Here is a 22,646-nt window from a genome sequence, read left to right on the forward strand (position 1 = left end):
TGAACTTTTTTTTTTTTTTTTTTTGCAAAGCTGTCACACAATTTTGTTTTATATAGGAACATTCTCTGTATTGTCACACTAGATGTGGGCATCTTGGTAATTCTGCATAAATAAATTCCTGAAATGTCTCTAGAATAAATTTCTGTGGATCTTTATGGTCAAAAGAAAAAAGACCAAAGCCTTGTACATACTGAAGACCTTTGTTGCCTGAGACAATCATTCTTGACTGTCTCAAGTGAAAATCTATTAGTCCCATGACGTTGTTTAGCAAAATGCCGTGATCACTTAATGTTGACTTCTGAAGACCACTTTTGCTTACTATAAAGAAGATACAGGGGCTCCCTCAACTTGTCTCCCCCCTCCCTGCGCTCATTCCTTCATTAGGGCAAAGAGACATCTTCTCTTGGGAGCTTGTACTCCTCCACCTATATGTTACTCCTTTAGAAACTTTGTAAATACCTGGGCTTTGGGGTATTGGTGGGAATGTTGCCTTCTTCCACTCCCAGCAGGAAGCAGTGCCTAGTCCAAAGTAGTTAGGTGTCCTTTTCCCCGAAAAGCTGCTGCCTTTTTTTGCCTGACTTCTGTAAAAACTCTTGTAAGTTGTATGTGTGGCTTCATTCACTATGGCTTCTCTGACCACCTTGTACAACAATACTGGGCATACCAGCCAACAAGAAGAACCACAGGTAAGTATAGAAAGTTTTTTTTTTTTTTTTTTAAGGTACAGTCTTCATACAAGAGCACAGTGTTAGTAAGTTTTCTTTAACAGACTTCTATATCCTGAGAACAATTACTTTTGCAAGTATGAAGCTTCATGAGAGCCAGGCCAAAGAGACATATTAGTATTAGTCATAGCCATAGTCATGCATAGCTTCAGTTCATTTTCAGCTGCACATTTAATAAATATGGCAATGACAGCTCTGTATAAACTTGTGGTTTCTGCAAAGTTGTTCTGGTAAGCATCCTTTAAAGTTAAGGCAATAGAGCAGATGTTGTGCAAATAAAATACAAATGGAGGCCCAGAAAAGTTATTTGCCCTTTTCTTCTGTTCAATGCTGTTTTTATAGAACTAGATTATAGTTACCCAAAACTTCTTTTTCACTTTTAGATACAGAAGAATTAGAATACTTATTAATTCTGTAATGTATTAATCTTATTAGGAAGATTCCTTTTATTTCCAGTCATGAAGACATAACGGGAAGTGAGAAGGAATCTTAACTAGGCAACATCCCCTTTTGGACTGAGACCACGGGAACAACTTTACTAGTTTGAAGATGGTTTTCTCTATTCCTCTTTTGGTGATAACTCAAAAAAAAGAATTTCAATCACATTTTGATATTAGTCAACAGGAATCTCCCAATACAAATAGCAATGTAAAACTAACTTTAGCCATGAAATCAAATCCATAATCAGAACCTGAAGCATATTTTTATAGCTGCATACCATGATGAATTTCAACATCTTCATTACAGTCAGAAGTCATATAGTAAAAGCCTGTATAATAAAACTAAAGAATTTCCCTTAGTGTATCTCCAACTACATCCTAATGTGTTTCTCCTTTTGTAGACCCTATAAACCTAACATTCTTTTTCAGATAAAGTACTGATTCCTTGGCAATGTGTCATAATATTTTGCAAGCATATTACATCATTTTGCTCTAGAAATATAAATCCAAATGCAAAACACAGGAAGATTTATTTAACACTAATGTATAGAGGTTTCTCTCCATTTACAGTGATTTGCACTAAAAGTTAGCTTGAGTAAACCTGAATTTAAAAAAACATGGAATAAATCACATTTACAACTTACAGCCAAAAAAAAAATTATAGGAAAGTGGTTATCAGCACCAGTAATAAACAGGAACATATGGTCCCTATACTTTTCATATCACACAGAACCAGTATTGTACAAAACAAATGGCAGTAGCCTCAGCTAACGGATTTAGTGGGCAAATAAAGTAAGGCACTAGGTGTTAGGCATTAGGGTACTACATTAACTAGCATTAAGTGAAAGTGACAGCAAGCAAGTATCAAAGCAATAAAGTATCCAAATATCAGGAATTACATATCACAGCATTCACACGAGTCAGGTGAAAAAAAAGAAAAAGTCCCATAAATTGATCATGTGAATGGAATACCCCACAATACTTGATAATATAAAGCTTTCCATACATGTTACAATTTACAAATATATATATTAACTGGTGGTGCGAATGCCTGAAATACATTCATTGGATGCTTTAGATAGGATGCATACAGTGTTAATTATTCCAATATTGAGATTGTACAATCAGATTGCAAAGTGTACAATATGAGTTGTAGGCATTTGTCTTCAGCAATGGCAAAACAAATATCTGGGTTTGTACATAAGAAATGTTTCAGCATTAATGATGTAAACCGTCCTTTATTATTTATACATATCAATTATCTATATATAATTTATTGTGCATAATATTATGATTTCATAATCACAACAAACAAATCCCCAATGGTATAGCAGAAGAGGGACATCAAATTATATAACAATAAATTAAATTATATACCAATAAATTAAGTGTTTCAGATGTGGTGAAAAAGTTTCAATTAGCATCTTCATCTAATTTGTTCCAGATCACCAGTGTTGTTGTATTCACATATGTTTCTTGCGCTCTGTTGTGCTAATTAATTACCTGAATTATTTATGAATATTACATACATAAATTCTTACATTTGCTTATTTATACACACAAATATTAGATTAATTAGAAAAAATATGCAATGTGTACAGTACGCAATGAAGAGTAAGTGGTCACTGTGAACTGATCAATCATTAGAATCAAAGAACATGTTCATTGCAATGGTTCAGTATGCATTTAACAATAAACAATAATTGCTGGATGATAGGGATGATCATATTTTATGGACAGTCATTCCATAAAATGTTGACTTCCATATATTTAAACATGCAAACATTAGACCTGTATTAAAACAATACCACACTAAGGTAAAATATTTGTATATAAACAACAAGGACATTTTTTTTCTTCCGTGAAATATACCAACATATGTTATATTGTTCTGTAAAAGTAAGCACACACAGAAACTGGTAATGCCTCCTTTGACAAATATACAAAATTCAAGGTTCCTGTGCAATAATGAGTATCATGTGATGAGGGCAGAAAGTAAAGCTATACTGATACAGATTCCATACTACAATAAGCGGGTGAATATATGCGGAAAAAGCCCACATGACCCTCGTCAAGACTGTCTCAACGGCAACTCAGTTCTGTAACTCAATCTGTAAAGGCAACAGCACAATCAAAGTTTTCGGGTCTTTCAACTGTATCTACTAATCCACCATACCCCTCATAGCCGTTTTTTTATTTCACAGTAAGAATAGAAATAGAATGGACAGCTTACAGGGGAAACCAGAGATTGAATGAGGCATCCCTTGGTAGTTGGCCCAACAAAAAAGTTACACTTGAGTTTGAGCTATCATCTAAATTCAAGATAAAAACAGCAATGTCCATGCATGCATGATATTTGGGTAGTTCATCACTGTGAGCCAATGAGGCCTTTGGCTATATAGTTCCACCATGCACCACTTAGGTCCCAGGCTCTATTACACTAGACGGCACTGTCAGTATAGTAAAGAAGTGATACATGTTTCCTGTTCATTGTGAAGCCTGGAAGATAGAAGCTGGTGCACGAAGCTACACTAAGGAATACAGAAACTACAAGCACTTCATATATGTTCCATCCTCACTAATAAAAATGACCCCTTTCTTTGCCCATGCAAACAGAGTAGAGTTTAAGTGACACTGCTGTTAACTTTGTATGGACAACACACAGAATCACATAAAAAGTCAAATTACTTACCTTAAACTAATGTAGCAAATAAAATGCATCAAACATTTTGCATTGATCAATGGTCCAAACTTTTTACCAACTTGGTAAAACAGTCTGTGACTGCTAAGAAGGTATAGTGAATGAACCAGATGTTCATGATACCCTTTTATATTGGAAAACGATGTTTACTACACATCCAGTGGCATGGCCTCTTCCTATGACCTTTCTCACATAGTGGCTGAAGCAGTGACTGTTTAATAGATCCCTCCTGTGTCATCTGGCTCCTAAACACACATTTTTTGTTAGACTGGAATGCTGGAAATGGGTGGGGGGTGTGTATATCCTACATTTAATGCTACTCTCCTGGAGATGTACTTTTATCTGTGAAACAGATACATCTGACTAAAAAGACAGATGACATTTTACAGATGTTGCAAAAATGAAATAGGAGTACACAAAATGTGTAAGAGGCGTACAAATCTATTTGAAATGTCGACATCAGGATCACAATAATTCGAATGCTTGTGAACTAAAGAGAGGGGTGCACTTTTCTTTCATTATGGGTTATCATCAGTGGATCATTTTTCAAAAGAAAAAAAAAAACAAAGTATTTCAATTATACAGGTAAAAGTTACCAGAAACACAAATAAAAAACTAAAACACCCTATAAACTTTTCTCTGTTAAAACTCTCAAAACATCTGAAAAGTATGTATCTAGGTAAGGAATCCTGTTTCTGTGCCTAATGGTATAGTTTTTCAGTAGAGCTGCATACTTTTCTGCATGAACTGTCACCGACTAAAACAAGTGATTACACATGTCTGTTCTTTTCTGCCTTGTTTTATATTGAGATTAGGTTAAGTGGTTAAGTAGAAGGTGGGTGGGCAGGTAGAGCTTCCATGCTCTGAAAACCACAAGCACATGGAAAAATTTCAAGAAAGACTACCTTCGAGCAGTTCCAAGAAACTGTTTTTATTTAAGAGGTCTAAGGAAATGTAAAAATGATATAAAGAACATAGGATTGAAATCTTTGGCATGTTCAAGGAAAGATTACCTGCCCTGTATACTAACTAGGAATATAAATAAAAAGATGTAAAACATTATACTCTCCAACACTTTGTCTTACCCACCACACAATTCCTAGGAAACATCATGGGGATCCTTGTACCACCAAAGGCTTGTATATAAAAGTCTACACAAATGCCATACCAAGTTATTTGATGTACAAGCCTCATAGATACACAAAACTTAATTTACCTCCCTTGAATGAGTCAAATATTATTTCATCAAATTGTTTGATTGTACTGCATAGTGTAAAATCCTAATTCTTGGGCTGAACAAGTGAAATGCATGTAAAATCCCATCATAGGATCTTAACTTTGTCCTTCAGAATAAAAATTGTATTGGATAAATATTTACAGGTATCCTCAAACTAAAAAAAACAGTCTTTACTATTATATATTCAAACAACCCGACTACCAGAAAATAATTGATTTCTGAAAATGGAAACCTCTTTCTAAGAACTCAGATGGCCAAGGTCTGTCTGCTGGGACCATAGCGCTGACATTTTCAAGCAATCTAACCAATCTCAAGTAAAAGAGAGGCTGTCATCTCTTGACTGTGGCTAACCTAAAGGTTTACAGGTTATAAGATGACAGTCCCCAGCTCTAGCCCATATTTGGCCTAATTTAGTGATGATCTATGGGGCAGTGCACAACGTGAAAAACTTTTTTAAATGTGATAATGATTCCCAATAACATTTATGTCTGTTTCCCCTTCCTGTTATAAATAAAATAATTTCCCTTATTAAAGAAAAACCTTCACAGAGCACATTAGGAGAAGGTATGATCATCTAGCCAATACCTAATTTGTAAAGTCAGCTGAAAAAGAGACTGCATTTTATTTCTGTTTGCCCATCAAAGGTTAGATGTACTAGAATCCTATACCTTCAGATTAGTTTACTGATAATATGTACTGCAGCAAAAAGTCTGGTATGTGCTGTATCCCATAACTTGCACAACTAGTACTATAAAGCTGCAGAAACAAAAAAAACAAAAGCAACACATGCGGTGCCAGTATGTGGTTCACCACTGTCAACCAATTGTAAACACTGATCCTTTTTTTGTAGGCATTTGAAAGCACTGGTGTGTTTTAAGCACTTGATGCAGTGGCAAAAGTGGTCTGCCACTCAAACTTTTTCCATAGACTCTGAACCTTTTCAGCAAATGCTAGTGCATTATTGGTTAAAAATGAAGGCTCAGGGCAGTTACCCAAGACAAATGCCTGCCTAAGCTTATCCTAAAGGTAGCATAAATATGTGCTGTAGGTGTGTGCTTTTGAAAATGAAAATGTAAACCTAACAATAAACTTTAAAAGATCCAAACTTATATAAAAAGATAAAAGGTATACACAAGTAGGACAATGAACCGTACGGTTCATTAAGCAATCAAAATAATAGCTTTTGACTAAATCTTCTTAACTAAATGTAGTTTGATGAAAGCTAATATTTGCACTGTATTCTGCTTCCTTTATGTGAGCAAATAAGCTAAGAGCGGGTATTGGAATAATTTAAAGTTGTTAAGAATTTAATTTTAAGGGACAGCTAACAGTAGGGGACCAAAATATAAATTCTTAAAAATGACAAAATCAAAATTATTTCAAAGCAAGATGTTATGGTATAATATGGTATGGGTAGTACAGACATGCTTCCTTCATTTCCATTCTTACAAATCTTGTCCAGTACATCTTGTACTGTAACAAAACCATAAAGTTCTCTAAGCAAGCACATTGGGATTACATGTGCCTGGAATGCCTTCTACATAAGATAGAAATCTAAACTACATATAGTTAAATAAAAGCATATTTTCTATAATGTGTTTTCAATTTCTTATTGATTTTTTGAATAAATATGGGCAACATATGTTAATTAAAAATATATTCTCTGCAAAATGCTGCTTGCCTAGTTATAAGATTCAACATTGTGTGGTTGTACGCGGCATTGTTGGTGAACATTCTCTTTAACCTGAAACAATTGTGTCATTGTTGTACCTGCAATCATACCATATCTTTAATCTTCTATCAGGATAAGTAAAATATTATGGAATTTACAAATATTTTGTTTCACCTGACACTAAGCATGCAAATCTATCCAGTCTGCAAAGAATCTTATTAGCTTGGTTGTCTGTTCGCGGTGAAAATATGGTAGCTGCCAAATCTGTGATTCACTAGGTAATGAAGCCAGGATTGAGATGACAATTTTGGAGCTGTCCCATCTGGGCAACACATATTCATTGACCTGTTGGTCAGTCTTAATGCCTGACAGCAGTTGAGTGTAAAGGTCCAGTCTTTTTTTACGCCTGAATCCCCTGATGTTCTATACACACACTTTCCCCTTACCTTAAAGAACAACGGTTTATGGGTTAAAGTAAAAATAATAAAGCAAAACCTGAAATCTGAAGGTCTTTATAAGTGTGACCCACCAATTAATTCTCTGACCTTTTCTCAGTTGTTGAGGAATGTCCCCTTCACACCTGACGCACTTCCAGGTGTATCAGATGCCTGGTTCTTTGTCCCAGACCCATATCACTACAGGGCAAAGCAGTGACATGGTGGTTAGCCAAATGAAAAACAACATTTTCTGGGTTACATGGGGCTAATATATTACCTAATAAACTTGTTAAAAAGAGAGAAGGTGTGTTTGCTCATTAACAATAATAAAACCTTCAATAAAAGTAATCAAGCATATTAAAGAATAATCCCATAAAAATCACTTTAAGGTAAATACTGCAATAATAACCCAAGTTACATGCCCACTGAACATATGCTTTTCTTTTTTCTTTAGAACCTGGGACCTCTTCAAGCTCTGCTGCAACACTGATTTAGCATCTGTTTTCTAAAGTCACATTTCCTTTTGTATTTATGCTTAATAGATTGCCTTTTGTTTCACGTTTTTGCATCCCACTCAATATTTTTCATCACTTTAGCCCCACTAACTACATGTGCTTCTGCTAACCTTGCACCTCATTCATGTATTTTCTCAGATGTGCGTGGATACTTCAGCCTTGTGAAAAGTAGCATCTGCACCTACTCTAATGCAGACAATCCTTGACTTGATGCACAATAGCAGAATGACAATGTTGTAAACTATTTCTCTGCCATGTTGCTGAAAAATCAAAAACACAACCAAATTTTTTTTAGTTCCTCAGTTTTTAGAAATAAATTTCACCAAAATAGTTTAGCTTGGTATGTGAACAATCCGTCACTTCCTTATTCTGTTATCGCCAAGATTTAGACGTTGAAAAGTTTCCTCTTATCAAATATGTTATCTTTTTAGCAGACATGTTAGGAAATGCACGGAGGCAGAGAAAAGGACAAACCGACATGCCTACCTGCCTTTCTTAATGGCCCTTTCCACATTTCCACTTGTATGAATCCTTAAAATTCTTACATTTTTTACCATGTGATTAAAATAAAAGAAGCTGCTAGAGCACTGATACTTACTTCTATTCAGGTCATAAAGTTAAATAGGAAATCAGTACAACTTTAAAAGAAAAAAACAGTGTGTGCTTTCTCCAAATCAAGAGACTAAGTTATATTTGTCCCATTGCATGCTTAGGATATACGAAACCAGCAGCATAAGATGGGTGAATAAAAAGAACTCCCTCCCCAGACTTTATTTCACTAGGGTCTTCTGCACATTCAAAAAAGACAAGCAGAAAAGTACTATTAGAGGAAGAAGTACTCATCTAAAAAACACAATTCTTTATTAGTACAATAAATACATTTGCATTAAAGATCCCACGATACAATAAACACAACAGTACATGAGACAACATTGCCTCATAGCCTTCTAGACAAAGCACACTACCCTGATACTGTGGAATACTTGAATTGAGTTAGTAAACAGAATGCAGATTTGTGTCTCACAGCGATGAAACCGGTTAATAGATAGAATTGTCATCATTACAAGTCTCATATGGTCCTTCTAACAGAAAGCACAACATTTCAAATACCAAAAAAGTAGGGAAAAGCTTTGCAAAATGTTGCATTATATGCACAATGTCTTACACCCCTTGTAGATTGTTTATTAAAGGAAATTTATATGCAACAAGTTGTAATTCTGTTACAATGAGTCTGTGCACAGTGTATCAGATAGGTAGCAATTGCACCAAGGTAATCTACTCATTACTTCGAGGGCAAACAGATGAATTGAGTCAGTCCAAGCATACCATAGGTAAGGGTGGGAAGAAGTGTAGGCAGAAGAGATGGGGCACTTCAGTAGGGTTCAGGGTTGTATACAAGGTCCAGAAACTAAAATCTATATTGCTAAAGTAGTTTACAGCGGTGCACTTTGGCCTTTTTACCTTGGGTGCCAGAGAAGTCCCAAATGTATACAGAATAAATCTATCTATATATGGGAAACATATTACTTATCTGTATCATTTATTGCTATATCACTATACTTTAGAAGGAGTTATAAGTTGTGTAAGTAGTAGGTCCATCACATGGACTTACACATCGACACTGTAACTGTAAAACTTTGACAGATAAAATGGATCTGGGAATCATAAAAAAGTACCATTTGATAGTCTGGTAAAAACCAGTTAGCCAGTAAGATGCTGAAATAAGTAGCACTGACATATCTGTTGAGTATGCAGACAATTTCAAGTGGTGTCTCCTGTATCTTATCAACCTGCAGAACTTACAGTAATGCAGTGAAGATAAATATATTCAGACTCTCTTATTTGTTTTTACAATCTCCAATTAAATATATCAAATGAACTTCATACAAATGGAAATAAAACCAGGAGAAAAACACCTGCAACTGTAACCCCTTCCAGGAAGGACCATCCATTCTCCTATAAACTTCCACTGTATCCTACGAGCCTGCATGGAAGAAGTGCACTGCCACAGACATATCCATACAAGGTTTTCTAGAAAATTGGTCCTAATGTTAAAACAAGTCCTCTTGGTTGGCGTCACCCAAAAAATGTCCTTTTTCATTTGTGGGTGCCATGAAAAGATATCTCCTATATTGGTGTTCATTGGAGGTGATGCTAGTTGTTGTTAAAGACGGCATGCCTGCAGGCTCCAATGGTAGAAAACCATCCCTAAATACATGTGACATTGCTAGCAGTGCTCCCCCCACCTCATGCATGCCATATATTACAAGATACAATACCGCTTGCCATGTGAGAATCACTAAGGAACTCAGGGTAAGCAAACATTACTGACTACACAGAAAAGGGGCAAAAATAAATGACAGTTATAAATGTATTTTTATTATTTTTTTATCAATTAAAAAATATAACATTAATTATATGGATCGTTTTTATTTAAAAACCAATTAAACATGAATCATTGGATATAAAAACATATTGTACCAGTCACTACTTGTATTTGTCTACACTTTTATCATGTAATTCATATAACAAACTTTGTAAAGACATTGTGGCTTCCTGGTAAACATTAGGATTATATGTGCAGTACTAAAGTAAAAAGGTAAATAAAGTTTCCAACAGTGTGCCACCCAATATTTATGTGAAGACACGTTTTAAAAATAAGAGCTTATTTCTGCATGTATCCACAAAACTAAAACAAACATGGAAAAGGCTGTGTATTAGGTCAAGTCATCTCGGTCAGTCTCCATGATTTTCATACCAACTTGTTTGCTGAAATAATATTTTTCCTGCAATGAGATGGAGAGATTGTACCAACACCTGTGAAGGTATATACTCCCTTCAGAAAAGGCTGCGGATAACTTGTATGTGTCAAACAGATATAGTACAAGGAGGACCAGAATGGTCTGTGATATGAATGTGATATATCCACTAACCAAAGTTCACCAATTCATTTTTCCCATGCAAACATGTCTGTGTTTGAATGAACAGGAGCATAGAGTTGTCACAGGTCCAGACCAACAAATCAAGAAGTCTTTATGTTCATATCTACAAATTATCTGCAATTGCTAAATCCAAGTGATAATCAACACTGACAGCATGTAATTATATCAAACTGGAATTCTGTACTAACATTTCTATAACCCATACAACAGAAAAACAGGTGACTATGCATACATAGTTATTCCTGTTGTGTTCCCATACAATTTTTTTCTCACTAAAGATATTGAAAGATAAATGAACTGAAAAGCACAATCATTCTTCAGAACTACTAAAAAGAACAATCTGATTGTGTTTTAACAAACATAACTGCCCAGGTACACAAACTGAACATCAAACAATTCAGTAAAGTGAGCATGGCATTTTTGCTTTGAGATTCATCATGCCTTTTTGCCTTAGTCTGCCAGTGGAGATTCTTCCTCTCACTTCATGTCCTGGTGACACATATACATAGTTGTGAGATAAACCACCTGTTACTCTACTCTCTGGGGTTAAAACTCATTATATTTCCTCTAGGAATGGAGTTCAATGTTACAGCTGCGGGGTGCAGGGTATTTAGCTCACAAGAACACCTGTGGCACAGAACACAGAAACCTCTCCAACAAGGTCACAGCAACAAGAATCCAACAAATTATCTAACCATTTACTCTTCAATATTTCAGATGCTCTCTTTCCCATTATTTCACTCTCACCTCCTCAACATACCCTGGTCCCACCACCATTCTCCCATGTCTTTCCTAGAAGCCAAATTGTCTTCTCCTATTTTACCAAGCCTATCCGGATGACTAAATTAATTTTCATCCAGGGTACCAGCACTTTCCTGCTAAATCCTAATTGTTGATGGGTCCCACGCATCCACACTTACAGTTTGTAAGTTTGTACATATTAATGTCAAAGGGCTTGCAACCAAGAAGCTGCTTTAAGTGTTCAGTCTGTCTGAAAGAAAAATGGTGGGTGTTCAATTCATGGTAGTTATGCCAGGTGTGAATTAAGGGGGATCAGGCTATCGCAGGACACTAAGATGTTTGTAATGTCTGTTTATAAGGGTTCAGGCTTAACTCAAAAACAGCCTAATTTCGGCATAACAAAATAGCATATTTCAGCAATAAGTCCCAGATGGTCAACAAATCCAGTCCTGCCACCCATCAGCCATACCAGGATTGGACCTGGTACTGACAGGTAGCAAGTGTTTTGACTTCAAAGCTTTTACTCCAAACATAATGGGCTGCTCAGTCCTGCTCTCTCCAGCTTCACTCCTATCACTGACATACTCATAGGGGGTATTGGTCCAACAGACCCAAACTTTATAAGAACTCCTAGGCTCTCGCAGCATACAGGCTGGACACAGCACCACTACCTCCCCGATACAAAGGCAGCCGCACTTATTATCAGCCAGGTTCTCCAGGTTCTCCAGAGTCATCCTTAATTTCTGGCCTGCAAAGGGTATGGAGTTGCCTGGTCTACTCATTTCTTTCCAGGACACTCCGGGCCTGGATCCGAAATAAAAAGCCACATTTCTGCAGTTACTTTTTGCCTTATTCAGGCCCTTTAATCGCTTGCTCAGGCGAAGGTGAGGTAGAAGATGCCAAATGCCCTACAAATTTGGCATCACATATTTGATTCTGCCCCAAAAGGTAAAAGATTGATATTCGGTAATTACCACACACCCATCGATCAGTGTATGATCATGAACATTTATCTCCAATTAAAGATTTCCCCCCACCTGTTGTTCTCATGACACCTCTATATTAGAATGTACCCTTAAAACAAAAGTCAGAGCATATCAATGTGCTGCTGAGTTGTGGAAGGCATTACATTTTCACATCTTCATCCATACTTAGTACAGACAGATCAGGGTGTTGGTAAGGTGAACATAGCTATCTTCCAATAACCCCGATCAGCTGTTAGTAGCTTGGTGCAGCAAACTGATAAATAATGTAATACACAACTCAAGCAATCATATAAGTCAATGAAAACCTAGCATCTGCACAGACCTTAATTTGCAAATCAGTTGCAAGTCATTCTAATGTCTCTAGTTGGAGAGTTATGTTGTAAAGCTTATTACTTGGAGTATGCTACTGTAAACACAATGATGTGTGGGTATGATAGCTGACACACGCACCATGCTGTCTGTTTAGGTTTCTAGGTTAATTTCCTGTGACATTCTGAGAATTGAAGGTCTAAATCTGTGTAATTATCAAGCACGACTGCATGATTAATTAGCTACTAAGATGAGCAGGGTTTACCATTGCTTATTTCTATAATGAAGTTACAGCACTCTAGACTAGTTGAAGCATGCTTGTTGTCTGGGAGTGGGAGGGCATCATGCAACACTTATGTGTTCCTGCGATTTGGAAGTCACAAGAAAAATAACATTACCAACATAGGCTACTTTACTGGGTTTTATTGTTTATTTTCATAAACAGCCTTCATCTCTATATACTAAATCCCTCTATAAGAAACGAACAACCATATAGAATGTCTTGCTGGCATCAGTCAAATATAACTAATATGGGTTATCATGAAAAATCAGAGGAATTCTTTTTGGTAAAACGGAAGGTGAGAAAACTGTTTGTCTTCTTCACAAGTTGTCATAATTTACAGTATAGAAACATAAAGGCTAACCACAAAAGAAAGACCAAGTGGTCCATCCCATCTGTTTTTTTACATTCTTGTCTGAGAGGTAGATCTATGTTTATTCTAAGCATATATGAATTCTCTTTATTACAGTGTGTTATATCACGTGTGTTATTTTTTTACAAGAAGCCTTTTCTTTAACATGGCTCCCTACAATGCACAGGTGGATCACATGTGTTTGTTGTGGTGCATTTAAACACGTGCGTTGTGATGATCTGGAAAGGTGTGATGAAGTATCTCCACAATGCACACAGTTTTTTCAATATTGTGTGTTGTAGTAATGTATGGTCAAATGATCGTTTTACAATACTATTGATTAGCTTGTTAAATCAATATATATCATACAATATCCTTTTTCTCTTTTTTGCATTTTTTTTTCCTGTTCTTGTTTGATATACTATGTTGCTGCCATATTGATGGTGTTTATAAAACAACATTTGGATGTCAAGTGTTCTGTCTAATCCCCAAATAAAACCATGCATCTGTTGTGGATCTCATCCAAAAACTAAAGGAAATCTCAGTACCTGGAAGACATTGCTGTGATCTACTTGTACATAAGCAATGAAGAGGTTGAGTGCCTGGGGGGCATGCTTAAATGCCATTGTTGAAAGCAAAATACATCTTGGGGTAAAAAGAATTTTCTTTTCTAGGCATGTGGAAGTGCACGCACCAATTACTATCTTGTAATTCTCCACTCACCAATTGTAAGTACAGCAGCTAACCTAAACACGTCCCTGCAGATGATTAACCAGCTGATATAAAATGACTTTGCCTTATACTGAATAGAACCACAGATGAAAGTTCCAACATTCAGAAAACTTCAGTACATGTTTAACACAGAATTCCTATGTATTAAAACAATGCAAAGCACAGTGATGATGTACAGAGCGCAGATATTCATTACAACCATTCAACCATTTCAGGTATCAGTTTAGAAGTGTCACAACAGAACACAAGATCAATGCAGACAGTTGGCAGATGTGATTGTGGTTTGTCTTGAAATTTTTTTTTTTATTGATAACATTTATTGCTACTTACTGCAATGCAAATATATTTATTTATTAACCCCTTCATTAAAGAGGAATGCCTGTCATACAGCCATATACACAGCTAAAATACATTATTAGATTCTTACAGGTTTAGGGAATACTGCTTTACTAGCTATACAGTATGGTAGGGGTGCATGAATCACAATGCTGACTTTATATATATAAATATATATATATATATATTGTTTATTGAGCTGTTTCCACAGAGTCTGCCCTAAAACATTGAGATATACATTGCAGATCTGAATCTATTAACTGAAAAAGGAAATGGTTGTGTGTATGCATTGTAAAAGAAGGAAGTGGTTTGCTATAGTCTGGGCACAGAAATCAACTTTTAAATAAAACAAGGCAGCTACAGCTTGTTTCATGTTGTCTGAAAACAAATGCATAGGCACCAACATGTTGTGCTTGGTTAGATTAGAAGAAACAAGTGATTGTATCTGCAGCATTCCAATGTACAGCAATGTATGAAAAACCCCAACCATAACATTTAAAACACTTTTATCTGATGTCAGTTTATACACTTTTAACCTCAGACAACATGTTGTTATTTTGCCAACAATTTTTAAAAAGAGCAATGTGAACAAGATCAGTCATAAGAAAACAAACACAATTCTCTAAAAAAAAAATGTTTAGAACTGATATAGCAATGAACTATATCTGCACCTTAATGGAATGAAGTTATCCTGAAGAGAAGCAAACACACAGGCAATGTTTACAAAGTGCCATAATACAGAATAGCACAGTAATACAATTGATGTATATTGGCTGTACAGGGAATGCTGGCATTGCTTAGTGTCATATGCAGAATATTGTATAGAGTGGTGACAACATCCAGATGTCTGATTATATCATAGGAACTTTTACCTGGAACATTCTTGGTTGCCATATAAACTAAACCCAAAATGAAGTCTTTCCCCATGACACTTGCATCTCAGCAATGTGCTGCTTTTTCACTTAAGTGTGTAACAGTATCAGAATCCAGAGGCAGAGAACTCCCCCTGACATCACCCCTATGCATTCTTCAGACATCTCTATACATCAGAACTATCATGACACAGGACTACAAAACCACAACCAACAATCAGCTCCCATATAGGATGAGAATAATCAATACAAAGTGATGAGAATAGATACCTGTGCAATGACAAATACATAGATGTCAGTACTTACAGCATAGCAAAGCCTCCTTTCGCAGAAGACTGAGTCTCCAAACATTGCAGCAGTGTGATCAATCCAGAGGAATAAGACTTGTGATCTCCTATTAAACCCAGCACATTGCTAACTGCATCCACATTATTGCAATCCCACAGCAGCCACCTTTCCTTAGGATGAGGAGTGAGTTAAAGGAAAATCCAATGGTCCTGTATGTAGGAGGGGTGAGGAGTCCCCTAGCACCCCAGGAATCAGCTCAATGCTTAGGGTTAGTGCAGGATGAAGGATCCTTGTGTTAGCATGAGCCTGGAGCAAGGCGTGAGTCCAGGGAGGAGGGGATGTGAAGGAGGAGAGAACACTGCCCCTCCTACACCTATTACACTATTCACCACAGCAATTCATTGTCAGTGGAGGAAGATCAGTCCTAATGATCTGTTAGGAAGCAGCAACAAGTGCTATCACACTCCATGCAGCCTGTGTGTTCCTGCACATCTCAGACTTTCTGCAGACCTGCTGGCTCTTTCTATTCTCTGATCTTGCTTTATCTCCATTACCTCTCTTTAGAAACTATGTTATGTTAAAACATACATTCTTATAGCCAAATATTAATATAGTTATAAAAAGTATTTATAAACACCAACATATTACACAGCACAACACAGGGGTTGGAAATAATAAACAATGACAGAAGGAGGAGAGGTTCTCACCCAAAGGAGCTGACAATCTAAAAGGTGGGGGGAATGGTACTGTTTAGTGATTTCCGCAGATGATCACAAAAAAGTAATACATTTGGTATAGCAGAAGATTTATTCCATAAGAATAAAACAGATCACAGATGGAAGCAGTTATCACAGTCCTGAATTGGGCAAGCACAAAGTGCTTTTGCACCCTTTAAGTCTCAAGAAGCTTTCTACCTATCATCTTTTTATTCCACATTGTACAGTCCAATCAGGATTCTGGGATGGGATAAAGTCAGGGGTGTAGTCGTAAAAAAAAGGGGCATGGTAATAGTGAAGGCTATCCATGGCGAGCGTGCATCCTTGGTATGTAAATGCCTCACGCATAATATATGCCCGCCCCACTACACCCCTGGTTCCTGTGCACATGTGCAGACGTTACATGATCCCTACCTGGCAAATGAAAACAGTTGAAGAGTCAGATCCTGAAGTAGACAATGCAAAGGTGTCAACATCAAGGGACAGCATGCCTGTCAAAGTGTTAAGGTGGGGTTCCATGGTTGCTTCGGTAGGTATTTGCACAATTTTGCCAAACTCTGGGAACTAGCAGGTGATAAGATCTATCTAATCTATCTATCTATCTATCCTATTTAATGTACAGCGCTGCGTAATATGTTGGCGCTATATAAATCCTGTTTAATAATAATAATAATAATAATATCTATCATAAACCATAACCTAAGTCAGATTTTGATGATTCTATCCCACCATATAGGCTAAGTTCACACTAGTGTTTTACCAAGCAATACTGCACAGTTTAAAGTAGTTTTAATTAAAAACTGGTTTGTAAATGCTTGAGAACCACAGGTGGCTTTAAAAAAAAGCCTGAAAAGTCTAGCAATTATCACTCATGTGCACCTAGTGGTTGCTAGTAGGTGCCTGGGGCAGTAATCACTCCAGTTTTTTTACTGCTGGTCTTAATTCTTAGTGCAATACCCTGGCCCACTTTGTGTCATATGCTTAGCCCATAAAAAAGTTCTTCTACCAGATCAGTAGAATGTAATCCTGATTTCAAGGATCAGCTGTATGTAATGTAGAATGCAGGGGTCAGTAGTATGTAAAGCAGAATGCATAGGTCAGTAGTATGTAATACAAAATGTATTGATCATTAGTATGTAACATAGCATGTAGAGGTTAGTATTATGTAATATAGCGTGCAGGCACAGGTGCTGCACAGTCAACCTGCAGCGTACATGGCAGTGACTGGTCTCCTTGAAAGAAAAATTGTATAAAGGAGCCTCTCTTTCTCTCCCTATTTCATTTGGCATGGCAGTGGAAGGGGCTGTAAACAGTATAGGCTGCAGTGTGTTCAGCCATAGCAGGGTAACTGAGGTGGCACTGGCCATACCAGTCACAGGTACACTATCATCAATAAACAGACCCCAGTAAACATGAGCTGCAATAGAAATAGTTCATAGTAGGTTGTCGATCACACTGTGCAATAGTAGTTTAGAACCAAGATGGGCTTTAATTCATTTTGTTGATAGTGTTCCTTATTTCTATTTTGAATACATCTAATTAAACAATAATTTTATAATAAAATGAATAACTCATAGTATATGTCAGACCTAGTTATCTATTTGTAAGGATATTTTAATGTTTTACAATTTATTTGATGTTCCTAATAGGTTTAACATATTTATGTTCAGAATTCCCAATAATGTCAAAATACCCAGTACTTCTCAATATTGAGAAGCATGTGATCCCTTACCCTGTGACAGTGCTTAGGTCTAGCAGCCAATTGTATGCCCAAATACTATTTAGAAATACATTTCCTTTAGTTTGTCTAAAGCAGGGGTGCCCAACAGGTGGATCGCGATTTACTGGTAGATCCCAAAGGCAACGTGAGCAGATCGCAGGGCTCTGCCTTTCAAAATAAACTCTACCGAGCGCAGGAGTTCAATTTTTTATTTTTGGTAGATCATTTTGACTTGGTCATTTTAAAAGTAGCTTGCAAGCCAAAAAATGTGGGCACCCCTGCTCTAAAGGTAATATTTTTTTTTCATTGCCTGCGTCTTTTTAGGGTGATGTCCTTTCACTTACTGCCTTGAAACTGGAAGTTATGGGAGATCTCTACAAAAAAAGGGAATGCATCTCTTACAGTTTACTGAAACTTGTGACCCCACTGAAAGATTTCCCTTCTGGTGTTGTTTTAGTGATAAATCAAAATGAAGAATTTCCTCTTACTTTCAGTACCATTGACAATTACGGAAACCTGAAAGAGGTTATAAACATTCCTTACTTTAGCCATTTAAACAAAAAACTTTCCTGTTTAAGCTGATCATTGATGGTATATGAATAGTATGATCTCCAGCATTCTGTATCAGCAATCATTCAGATCATTCAGATTTGCCGTGATTTGTCTGACTCACTAAATCAGCCTTTGTATACCTTTTTTAAAAAAAAAAAAATAAGTAAAACTAAATGGAACTAAAAAAATGTAAAATGAGTAGTAGTTGTCTTCCATAAAATGTTTTAGTAGTAGTGAAGTTCCAGGGAAATTCAAAAAAGGCCTCCTAGCAACTCCACCCTATAACAAGTACAGGACAGCAAATAATCTCCTGCCCTAAGGACAAGTTTGTTTCCTTTAGTGTGGCATACAAAAGGTAAATATCCACCAAAAGCAAATAACGTGGATACTAGCAATAAAAATGTAGAATACCACACTGTTTTACACCATGATTTTCTAAGGGCTTTTACATAAAATATACATATGTAGATAACTGTATTATTGGATGTGCTCTTCAAGTGTAAATATTTACCATTGAGATATGATCTAAAGTGTACTCAAATCACTTGGAGCAACATACCACAATTTTATCAATAATATTTACTCATGGTTTTTAAAAGTAGAAGGTTTACACATGTGAAATTCTTTTACATTCTTTGTTGGAATACAACTTTCTCAATATTTGTTTTTATATGTGAACAGCATATTCCCTACAGGCATTATTGTACGAGGAAGACTTTATTATAGAGCTGCACGAGCACTCAAAATTATTACAAGAGCTCATTCTTTTTATTCTTTTATCAAGGGAAATCTTCTGTACTTGTAAGGTTAGCAGAATGTTTTGGTTGGAATAAATCTTCTATTTTAAAGTGTAAGGTGTAGGATTTGTGCAATACGTGCACATCTCCCCATGCTTCATCCCTCTAAAAAACTACAGGTACAGAACAACTTCTTCAGTTCTTGTAATATTAACAGTAGGTTTTGGTTGCAATATATCTTTTATTTTAAAGTGTAAGGTGTAAAATGTGTGCAATATATGCACATCTTCACTTGCTTCATCCCATAAATACCCTGCAAGTACAGAACAATTTCTTCTCTCTTGTAAATGTTAGCAGTAGGTTTTGGTTGGAATAAATCTCTGTTTGTATGGTGTAAGTCATCTCACATCTCACCTTGCACAATCAATACCTGTCTATCTGAGAGAAATGCCCTCGACTTTTAATTTCCTGTTGTTTTGCCCTTTCTGGACAGACTTCCAAGAAGTGCTATCATCTCTGCCCAGCTGACTTTTGTCAAAGTGCACAACTTCCCATGAGAGATGAGTTTGTTCATTTAAACTAGACATAGGTGATCTTTTTTTCTTGACATTACAGCAGTCATTCCAGATCGGTCACTTGTCATGGCAGATTCCTAAGAAACATCGGGGGATGGCTGCACACACACACTAGATTTTAGGTGATCGGGCAATGTCACAGGCAAGAACTAGCATATATACACAGCTTGATTCCAGTCTTTAAACCAGCTAATACACTGCCTAATGATTATCTAAAACATAGCAACTTTTGCTAAAATAACCAAGCCCACTTCATTTATCCTAATCTGAGGTATCTCTAATTCACTAATGTAACATTCAGACAACCCCCGCATATTCACTGGGAAGGTCGCAGGTAACTAGAATAAAAGGAACTGTGGTGGTCATGTCCCTCTAAAATCCCATACAGGAGCATGTAAATTGAAATAGCAGTGGGGGCAGTAGTAAAGAAAAAACAAAATGGTGGCCAGTGGAAGAATGCCCCACTACAATGGTGGCTAGGGAAAACCTTAGACCTAAAAACTTCATTAGAGTCATGCAACTGGCTTTGACAAGTGGTGTTGGCCACAGAAAAATGCTTTATCAAATGGGGGGTCAATTAGCCACAGTTCAAAAAATCCTTAGCAACCTCTGGTGGAATCCTGGAGTTCTATAGAACCCTGGTTGAGAATTGCAGGACGTGCAGGCAAGGTTGACCCAATAAAAGGCTACAGAAACACTGGAACAGGTCACTGATATGAAGAGCAAATGGCATCCCTTAGATTGTCAGCAAATCTATGAGAAAACATTAAAAATGTGAGGATTCTTTCCAGAACCTGTATCTTCCTCTGTCTATAAGCAGATGAAGATTTAGTAGTGATTTAAATATAAAAGAGCTAGCCAGCAGCAGTCTTTTAAATATGAATGATGTCTGGTATACCTAAATAAAGAAGATTGCACCTGTCTTACCTCCAGGCATTGTACTGTTTACATTAGGAATTGTACAACTGCCTTCCACTGTAAAAAGTTTGCTGACTTTGTCATTATACAAAGCTGCAATGTAGATGTAGGATTAAAGAATATTATAATTAGGATCAATGTCAAAACTGGGAAGTGGGTGTGAATGCCATGTCATAATGTTAACCAATATAACAAATACAGATTCATTTTTTCCAAGCCTCCTAAGGGTTCCAGTAAGGACATTCAGTGTTAGAGTGCATTATATATAAAGGTGCAGTAGAGAGCAGGAGGTCTAAAGTGTCTATTTACCTAAAGGGGTATTTGTGGCTATAATCTCCATTGTTTTTATTAAACTTTTTTATAATTTCAATTTTTTTGTACTTTTCTTTGTACATTTTAGAGGGAATTTTTTTTTGATAGTCAAAAACAATAGAACCCATCCCTGAAAGTATAGTCTTTTTACCACATTTTTACACCACATTATTATATTATGGAACCTTTTTTTTATTGATGATGAAATATATTCATGGAGAGAAATAATGATCAAAGTGGCAGAGTAGGGATAATACTAATATTTGTCTAAAAAAAAAAAAATGGTCACGACTCGAAGATAGCTAAACAGAACAAGAAGATTGACTGATGCTAATGTAGTAAAGTGTCGTGTAGTGAACATTTTTTTTTCCAACTTTTGGATCATTTAGAACTGTTTTTTTTTTTTGGTGTAAAAATAATGTTTGCTGAACCAAAAAAAAACAGTTCTTCCTTTTTTTCCCTTTAGGTGTTGTTTAGTAGCATAAAACAGTTTGCACAATGCAGAATACACTCTTGAGCACATGTTTTGTGGCTCTAAGTTCTCGAGAAAAAATCCTAAAGTATCTGATTTGCTGATTGTGAAAAACAGTAATATTGCCTAACTTCATCAGGCAGCCCATTGAGGAGATCATTAAAAAACTCATAACTTCACTCCTCTGCTTCTTTATACTTAATAGCCTGCAGATGGTGGTCTACAGATGCAGCAATAAAAATTTAGCTTGATGCCAAAAAACTATTTCTCCATTTACAAAGGGACTGATCACCCAATAAATTATGCTTGGGGTCATGCATAAATTACAGTACCCCCTGATAATCAAACACAAAATAATAAATTATACCATAATAAAAAAAAATAAAAATAATATTAAAAATCATCATTTTATTCTCCACTGAAAAATGAAGTAAAATTTATTTTTTATAAAAAAGGGTTCTTTGTAGTTATATACTCAAAAGTGGAGTCAAAAAAGTATTTTGTCCAAACGATTGTTACTAAAGAAAATAATGATATTTTGAAACAAGAACTAAATAAAAAATGTTAATAAGACATAAAATTACAGTTTTAAATACCAGATGCCTCTTTATTTTTACATTTTTTCAAGATTATTGTATGAGTTTAAACCAGTGGTGAGATGTGAAGCACATGACTTACAGAGTTTCATCTTTATTTATATTTTGTTTTCCAGATAAACAATGAGTAAAACATATGGACTGGGCTTTTGCAGCCCAAAGGATTCCTGGAAATTGCTGCTGTGCAATCTGTTCTTCAGACATAATATGTATCATTCATAGATTCCAGTGAAATAGTGCCCCTAGGGGTCAGTGATAATTAGACATTCTAGATTGCTTAATTGGCTTTGGCAAGCAGCAGCTTTTGATGTAAGGGTGTGTCATAAGCACGAGCACCTTTCCTTAACTTCTGTAACTGTAATTCTTTTACTTTGTTATTTACAACTTTGATTATTAGATTTATTTAACAATAAAATAATTCCTGTGTATCTTGTATGTGAAAAAAAAGTTTGAACAATGGTACTATGAACCTTTCTATTGTTG

At 36.1% G+C, this 22,646-nt stretch overlaps 1 protein-coding gene across 2 annotated transcripts in view; it reads right to left on the reverse strand.

The window, feature by feature from the left end:
- ARHGAP6 (Rho GTPase activating protein 6) overlaps window positions 1-22,646 on the reverse strand; it is a 270,011-nt gene that overhangs the window by 136,691 nt on the left and 110,674 nt on the right. Inside the window, exon 1 of one of the 2 annotated variants that reach the window (XM_072414325.1) lies at window positions 15,584-15,882. The exons of the other annotated variant lie outside the window; for it this stretch is intronic. Within the exon in view, the coding sequence (XP_072270426.1) occupies window positions 15,584-15,628 (45 nt within the window). The 5' untranslated portion in view covers window positions 15,629-15,882. Of the gene's footprint in view, window positions 1-15,583; window positions 15,883-22,646 lie in introns of those variants that run through there. 2 annotated transcript variants of the gene reach the window in all.

The sequence above is a fragment of the Pyxicephalus adspersus genome, chromosome 1 (genome assembly GCF_032062135.1).
Source record: "Pyxicephalus adspersus chromosome 1, UCB_Pads_2.0, whole genome shotgun sequence".
In the NCBI taxonomy this organism is placed as follows: Eukaryota; Metazoa; Chordata; class Amphibia; order Anura; family Pyxicephalidae; genus Pyxicephalus; species Pyxicephalus adspersus.